The sequence below is a fragment of the Pygoscelis adeliae genome, unplaced genomic scaffold (genome assembly GCF_000699105.1).
Source record: "Pygoscelis adeliae isolate BGI_AS28 unplaced genomic scaffold, ASM69910v1 Scaffold5, whole genome shotgun sequence".
Taxonomy (NCBI): Eukaryota; Metazoa; Chordata; class Aves; order Sphenisciformes; family Spheniscidae; genus Pygoscelis; species Pygoscelis adeliae.
In genome coordinates this window covers 34,879-43,499 of record NW_008824753.1, presented here as the reverse complement: position 1 = coordinate 43,499, position 8,621 = coordinate 34,879, and the positions used below count along the sequence as shown (strand labels likewise).

The following is an 8,621-nucleotide window of genomic DNA, read 5'->3' as shown; positions in this document are numbered from 1 at the left end:
TTCCTTCGGAGCACTGTCAACCTAGTAATAAAATGGGAAGTAAAATTCAGTTTTCTCTTGCCAGTTTAAGGAACAGAAAAACTGAAGCGTTTGTGAAAGTCAGCAATAAAGGCATCTCAGATTAGACAGTATCAGTCGCATACAATTAAAGTCTGCAAAGCTTCTTGAAACAGGGAGGTCCTTCTGGCTTCTCGAATTCCCATATGAAGCAGTGCTGAAGTTACCTCCATGATGTTTGCCTTCATCAGTCCTAGTACTGGAAAGGGAGAGTAAGGGAGAGTAATAATTCCTCCTGATGTTTGTACGTTCATACAGCATGGTTGAGTGGAAAGAAGCTTAGGGTGGCAGAGGGCGGTCCAAAGCACTGTATCCTCATGTGTGTTCTTTTGATTTCAGGCAAAAGTAAAGAAGCGGAGATAAAGAGGATAAATAAAGAACTAGCAAACATTCGGTCAAAATTTAAAGGTAAGCGACTTGATCATACTAAACTATACATATTTCCTCATATGACATTCTTCTATGGGTTTTTTGTTTTTACATGTTTAGACTTTTTTGTCAACTGCTGATGCAAGCAAAATGCTAGAGCAGGCTGTTAGAATAACTATTGAAAATGTTCTAACTACAGAACTTCCTGACAGTTCTGTGATTCTTGGCCATAACAGAAAACTCCCTCCTATATCAAAGAATTGAGCTACTGTTCAGAAACTTTTTCTAATACTTTGCCTCTTAACCATGTGACTACTCAGTCTTGTTTTCTTCCAGAAGGCCATGAACTAGTTTGAAGAAATGTGTGGATGTAATTATTTCTAGTAAAACAAATCTGTTTAAACTTCTCTTCCTTCCCTCCCTCTGCCCTGACCTGCCCTCACCCCCCCACCCCACTCCAACCCCTTTAGGGAAGTAATGGGTTAGGCTGTCTTCTAGCAGAATTAAGATAAAAATGTGTAGTTGATGAAGCCATACATCTTGACCACTCCCATAAGCAACAGCAATACAAATTATTCATATGAAACAAGGGATATGCAGTAATTAATTCCATCCTCATGTGTTCCAAGAGGCAGTAATTTACTTTTAAACAACACATGGTAAAATTCATGTTGTACCTGTATTCAAGTTGTGTATGTGGCTTCAACTTCTAAAGATTCTGAGGAGTAGTTGAGATGCTTTTGAATGGAGTTCTACCAATAGTGGCTGTGGCAAACATTCTGTTTAAATAGATAGGGGGCTGGTGTAGCTAGATAAGGCATTGCGGTGTGGAGGTCATATGTGGCTTTAGAATTTGCTGTATTCGGATTAAACCCATTCACCTTAATTATCTGTTCTGACTTAGACTAGCGTCTCTATTTGGAATACTCAGTGCATTAATAAAGCCTGAAATAACTTTCCTGAACTTCATAGGTATCTGTTGCTACATTTTAAGTGGTCTGTCTCTTAAAGGCATATGAAGACCTGCAAAAACTTGAGTGTCAACAACAGCTTAGAAGGGAAAAGTTGACCACAATGCAAGACACTCAAAAGTTAAGAAATTCTTCTAAATTAGAAGCCATCACATGCCTCTGTGCTAACATTTTTCTCTTAAACTTCAGCATACTTTCTCCAAATTGGTAACTTCAGTCGTAGGGTAACTGAGGAAATTTTAATGGCTATTTTTCTACGGTAAATAGAAAAAGGAGCTTCATTTAGTCACCTCTCTATGCTGTCACATTGTTTTTCATTGCAAAGTTTCCATCTAACACTGATGTTGGTCTGATTTTTGCCAGAAGTAGCAGGCTTTGCATAGTCTGTCCTACAGACTATTCTCCATCACCCAATCCAAGTCTAAAACTTGTGTCCATTTTCCAGACAATGACCAGTAGATATTGCCTTCATGTACTAAGTATGCATGCACACTGAGCAACTAGCACATAGTTCAAGGGTCTACTAGAAACCTGCATACAAGAGTAACAGCCATTTTTCTTAGTTCCAGCTGTATGATCAAAGTGGATCATCTTATTGCCTAGTAAATTTAAGCATAAAATTGCAACTTTCAAATAAAGCAGCTTAACCTCCAAGCAAGATCTATACTAGACAAATTAAGTATATCTTTCAGATAAAGAGACTGAGTTTAATTAAAAACTGTTTAAGAAGTTTCTGTACACTTAAGTTAGTCGAAGTTTCATGTTACTTTATCTTTCAACTAATTTCACTAAATTGATCAATCTGGAAGATACAGCCACAAAGACTGCTTGTTTTCTCTTGGTCCATGCTTGTAAAACTACTTGCTGTCAGATACCAGCATTATTGGTTATCAGCTGTTGCTGAAATTTATTTCAGCACTTAAATTCTTTACTTAATTGTTTAGATGGGACAGGTTTTTCTAGAAAGCAGCATGTCACTTTCCCTATAGATACATTAACAGTTACTCCACCTATGCCATTCTGTCATCAAGAACAACTAGAGATTAATGCGTAGCTGGAAACCTTGCTGCAGTCACACTAACACAGAAATCTAGTTCTTTCAGCAGCTTCAGGCTACACCACCTTTTTTATCTTGATTTGGTTGATGGGCAAGCTTTTAGTTTGTTTGCAAAACCTAATCAATTTTTTACTAATGAAACTGGAAGCTTTCATCGGACTATGTCTTCAGTTTGCAGTGAAGGTCTGAAAACTTCAAAAAGCATAAAAAAATTACCGAAGCTCCTGTAGAACTGTAGAACTCCCTGCCTACTGTATGTTCCAGTGTGCTTGAAGCATGAAGGAGATTCCGTCAGACCTGCTCACTTCACTGCTAGAGTTAAACATGCTGTTGTAAAGGAATGCAATAAGGAATTGCAAAAAAGTTCATAATGGTTATTAAGGCTGTTTAAGTACTGACTTGCAGGGATATAGTCTAGTTCTTACTGTTTGGCTGTGGTCAAATCCTATTAAGTAATCCTCTTTAGATAGGAACAGTTAGTATCTCACTTGCTGCTTACTAGGCCAAGTACTTATGTTTGCACCTGATGTGAAAAGCTTTAATCTACGAGCTGAAATGGGGAAGCTAGATTCAAACTTCTATTCCACATGAGGGCTAAGTGTTCTAGAAAAAATTATGGCTTACATGTTTTGAGTAACACAAGTTAAACTCCATTTGGGTCCATCTGCACCCACTAACCTGCCTACTTCTGTAAACTTGTGAGTGTGAAAGAAGCGAATCTGTGAATTGTTTGGGTACCACAGCAATCAATGCAGCCTTTAAAATTAATGCTAATAATATTATTATGCCTTCTGAGTGCACTTACTGGTAAAGTGTGATAAATCCTATGTGGGGATTGCAGAACAAACACTGACACACAGTTCAGTATTTTGTCAATGTCAGTCATCCTGAGTCTTGCCCTGTGAAGAGTCTATGAATGTGTATTCAGAAGGTTGCTAATATCACCTCTAGTAAAAGGCTGCCTAACACATGATAGAGCTAGTCTTCACTGTTCTTTTCTGGATGTCTTTATAAGAGCAGCAGTATAAGCCATATTAATAACTTCAAGAAAACTTGGCAGTAATGAAGCTGTAAGTGAACTGAATTCTGTCAGAATAGCATTCTCTGGTTAATATAGGTAGTTTGGTAGCTGTGTTGTATCACTGAGTAATCATAGGTTAAAGAGCTGCTGATGGCACAGTTCATAAAACACTGTTCAGTTCTGTTCCTCAGTTTTGCAAGGTATTTTGTGGCTTAAGTACAAAAATAGTTAAAAGTATGTGCACAGTAAATTCTTCTCTGGTTAATTGTGATGCGGGGGAGAAATGATCATAGGAACCTCTGGCTATGTAGAACCATGAATCAGGCAATGATCAGAGAATAGAGGTGCTTTCAGCAAAGTAGTCCAATAACTTTAGCCTTTGTACCTTGGATAGCATCCTTTAAACACAGTTTAAATAGTTTTGAATAAATAGCAGTGTGCTCATTCAGTAGCTTGAGTGAAAGATGACTAAACCTTCCCATAAGCATGGCAACTGTATTACTGAATTTGTATGGATTTTAGGTGAAAAATCTTACTTAACTGAAGACAATAACTTGATGTAGCCTGAATGAAAACTAGACATAAATGTCACAATTTGGAGGAAGCTGAGTTTGGACAACTTGTTGTGTAACTGCTTGTGGCCTTGAGAGTGTGAGGAGGTGATAGCTGTGTATCTTTCTGCTGCAGAAGTTTTACATGGGCTTTGTGCTGCATGGTTCTTCCTTGCAGAAGGGCTGTATAAGAATAAACAGACCTTCATAATGCATTTTATTCTTGGTTTAAGTGGAGATAATTGAGTTTAACCCAGTTTCTTTTTATGTGGCTCTGACTTTTAAAAATGTTTTTAAATAGTTTGGATTAAGACAAATGTGTGACTGTGAACTTAAGATGGAGTCCCTTGCTAAATAATTATGGGGAGTACTGGTGCCCTGGGTTAACTACCTGGCTGACAATGCAGCTGTTGGACTGGCTGCATTGCTGTAACCAGGGAAAGGTCTGACTGTAAGAAGCAAGGCTGACAGTAGTGCCTCTTGACACAGATATGTTCTTGCTTGAGACTGGTACACCGCAAGTATTCTTTCCTTCCTCTGGACCTTTACTCTCGTCAGCATACTCTGTTGCAGTATCTAGACCCCCACCCTATGTAACTTGCAAGATATATTCTTACACTGTTACAGACAGAGGCTAAGTATTTTTACTTTTGTTCTATCATGCAAGTAGCTGGCAAGCCTGTTACCCACCTTATGTTTGGGTAACCTGCTATTTAAAATACCCTTGTACTTAACAGGCTGGGATGAGGCTGCACATCTCTAGAAAAGCCATACTTTCGTTGAACGGGTGGAATGGGTTCTGGGTTCTGATCTGGCTTCTGTGCTCCAAGTTCAGAAGGAATCTAGAATCTCTGTACTTAAGGTGACTTTGTCTCTTGTTTCAGTATGAGGAAGCTCCATTGCTGAGGTCAGCGTGTCCTTGACGGTTGCTTTAAATGCTTCTGCATTAACTGAGATAAGATGCATGTAGTAGAGAGAAACTACACCAGTGTACTAAAGCAGAAGTTGTAGGAATTAAGTATTGAGTGGAGAAATAGTATTCCTTTTGGTTTATGTATTCAGACTGAAAGCTGATTTTGCTCCCATGCTTGAGCCAAACTAGAAGTCTGGCTGTCAGAGTAGTAATTGCTTTGTTAATGAATGAAAAAATATCCAGTTTATTAATTTGTTGCATCATTTTGATCTCTCAGAGCAGAATTTTGTGTACTAATGGAACTGCCCACAAATCTATAAGCTGTTTCTGCAGTCAAAGGAACTTTGTTTTCTGCTTGATTCAGGCTTGTTCTTTTTTTCCAGATCTGGCATTAGATTTTGGGTTTGTTCTGATTGCTTAATAGGGTTTGTGTTACAAAAGCAGCCGCTAGATTTCAGACATGCCAGTGGATCTTACTTTTAGCTTGTGCAGAAGTGCCCCAATGTCAGTTGATAATATCTGCTTTTGTTTTTTTTACTTCAGCTCACTTGTTTTCCAAAATTCAAGCACGTCTTCTCTGTTGTCCCAAACTACACAGTAACACTTTGTAGGAAGTTCAAGATAAGCTGCTAAATACCTATTTTAAACAGAAGCTGTGTAACAGTAAGTTGCTTTCCTGACAGGCTGTGAAAGCATGGTCTTTATATTTAAGATGAGTCTGGTTAGTCACACTGTCTTCTGATCATCTAAGAGATGTATGAAGGCAATCAGACAGTAAAATAAGTGTCTTCACTGACAAAGTGAATTGTTGGAAGTAAAACCAGGCTTCAAACCTGAGTTGTAGGGCTGCTCTAGTAATGCTCTGTCCTGGTGGTAGTAGTACGGTAACTAAATAAAGCTTATGGATTTGTATGGGTTGTCTGCGACAAATATTCAGCCTTTCATTTAGAGGGCTTGGACTGTCACTCTTATGGAAAGACAAATCTTGTCTCAAAGTGTAGATACGTTCATAAAAAGCAACTTGATTTTTCTTAGCCTCTGAGCTCTGATACAGTATAGCACTGGATTGCTGTCAACTCCATGAACATAGGTCAGTATCAACCTAGGAAGGAAGCACACTTGAATGCAAAGAAACACTTAAGGGTGTTGTCCTTTGTTTTGCATAAGCCATTACTGCAGTTTTAAAAGCTAAGATTGTCTTGTCTTTGAGATAGCTATCAAGCATCTGGATGCTAGTGAGACTGGACTTGTCAGGCTTCCTTACCCTCTACCCCCCAGTGAACATTTCACAGGACAAAACTGCCGCCTTGCCCCCTCTGGCTGGTAGCAGGCTCTGTAACTGTGCAGCAGGCTGGTTTTTAAGTATACTGAATTAGATTCAAAAGCAGGTGCTGTTTTTAACTCATGGTCCAAATTAGAGACAGAAGGTGCTACGTGGGAACCAAAGGGTCTCATAATGTATTTATGCCTTATTTCTTCCTTTTTGGAAGACTGTGTGAAAGAGATTTATGAGCAATGAAAACCAAAACTTCCCTGTTGAAATGGTAGAGAGGCAATGCACAGAAATGTGATAGTAATAATTTTTTCTTAATAATAGTACTGATTTGCTGATCAGCTGTTAATAATTTCTTTCTTAGAAAAATGACTCAAACTTTCCAGGGAAAGCAAGTAGCCTTTGAAACGCCCACTGTGCTCAAAACCTGCTGATGTGTGTTCTGAATTCTTCCTGTTTCTGCTGACTTAATTTGCAGTACTTGCAAATGTTCCCGAAAGCATTTAAAAATGAGCTGAGTTAAAAGAAATGATTGTATATTGCAATAAAGATAACAGAAGATGTGAAATTTCCTTCTGCTCTTGTTCAGATGTTTGCTTGAGGCTGGGAGAAGCTGTACTATTTTAGCACATACTTAAGCAATGAGACTTGTTAATAATGTTTAAAACAGAACCTTTATAACTCTTTGGAAATGCTACATGGGAGGAAGAGGAATTGAATAGTTAAACTTGACACTTCAATAACAATCTGAATCAAAGACTTCTTCAAAACACGACCAAAGTTAGACAACTACAGCGAGACCTTTGACTGCAATGCTCTTCTTTCCAAATTGCTCTTCTAATTAAATAATGAAGCTTAAAAAACGACAATTATGTTCTACTGTTGCTGGGAACTAATAAGGCTTTAAAGAAGAGTTCTAGTAACTGTTATTTGGCTCAGTTTATAAGCTTGCCTGTTATTGAGAACCTTCAGATTGCCTTCAGTTCTGCACACAAGGGACAGAAGCTTTTGAAAGCAGTCAGTGAACTATTTTTTCTATCTTAAGAAAAAGTGCTTCAGGTACTGATTTTACCATATTGTTCTTTGATAGCACATGATGGAGAAGGAAGCTACCTTTTCCTTGTTAGTAGGACGGCAGTATGTTTTGAGCTTGATTGCATGGCATAGCTTCCATCAAAAATGCTTCAAATACCCCAAGATCCAAGGAACTTGCTAATCTGAGCTCTTAAAATACTGGTATCTTGGAAGGATATAATGCTTTAAATAGCCGGGTCCAAAACCTAAAAAAGGAATTGCCAAACCATGACAATTACTTTGTTATGAAAGTCAATGTGGTTCAGAGTATATATACTTTCATCTGCTTGTGTTCTTCATTAAGCAATTGGGTTGCAGTATTCTATACTCCCTCTTCCCTTCTGATCTCACAAAGTCAACACCAGAGTCATTTGAGAAGATGAGAGAATAGGGTTTATACTTACAACTTTTGTGTATTGCTGATGGATTGTACACTAACAAGCAGCTGCAGTTCAATCTCTTGGACTCCTGGGAACTCTAGTCTTGGAGACTGGTTGGGGTTTTTCACTTACGATAAAGTTCATGTGAAAGCTACTTTCTGATGCCTTTTGGTGTATCTGTATCTCTGAGAGAAGCAACTAATGATATTAATGCTATTAAATACTGTAGCAAGTCATCCATTATGTAGATCTCAGCCACTAGAGGATCACTGACTAAAATGGATTCAGCTTATTTAGTGTCCCCTTCTGTGAATCATAATAGTATCTGGTAATGGTATCCAGCATCAGGTGTTCCTTTAATCAGTCACCTGGAAACAGCTGGCTTGTCATGAGTTGGCATGTTCTTATTGCTAGGTAATATAAAGCCCCCCTGGTTTATTCACTGATTATTTCTTTTCCTTCCAGATCTCATGCAGAAGACAGACTGAAAATCAAATCCTAAGAACTTGTAGAAACTTTTCTTAAGCAGCTGAAAAATGTTTAAAAACCTAAAGCTGTCACTATACTTTTTCCTGTAATTTTTTTTCTTGCCTCTCCTAAGGAGGGAAGGTATTTGATCTGTATCTCTCTGCCATGATAGGATGGGAGGAAGCTTCTCTCTTGATTACCATTGTATAGGGAAAATAGTGTAACAGGAGGTATTTGTTTCCCCTGTTATAAATACAGAAGACTTATTCTTCTGCTGCTCAAGCCATAGTTGGAAGGCCACAGCGGATAGACAGACATGGCTGAATATCTACTTTTCCCTCTGGTCATATTGCTTCTAAAGAAGGGGGGAGCGAAACCCAAATGCTTTCTCCCTACCTTCCCACCCTCACCCCCCACCCAGTCTGGATGTTTTGCTCTGGTTCTTCTAATGTTCATTCAGATGTCTAGTAAAGCTAACTGCCCTAGA

General features: G+C 38.5%; 1 protein-coding gene across 1 annotated transcript in view; it reads left to right on the top strand.

The window, feature by feature from the left end:
* The window catches only part of AP2A2 (adaptor-related protein complex 2, alpha 2 subunit), a 52,579-nt gene that overhangs the window by 16,079 nt on the left and 27,879 nt on the right, over nt 1–8,621 (top strand). Inside the window, exon 2 of the mRNA XM_009323439.1 lies at nt 397–465. Coding sequence (XP_009321714.1) covers nt 397–465 — 69 coding nt within the window. The remainder of the gene's footprint in view (nt 1–396; nt 466–8,621) is intronic.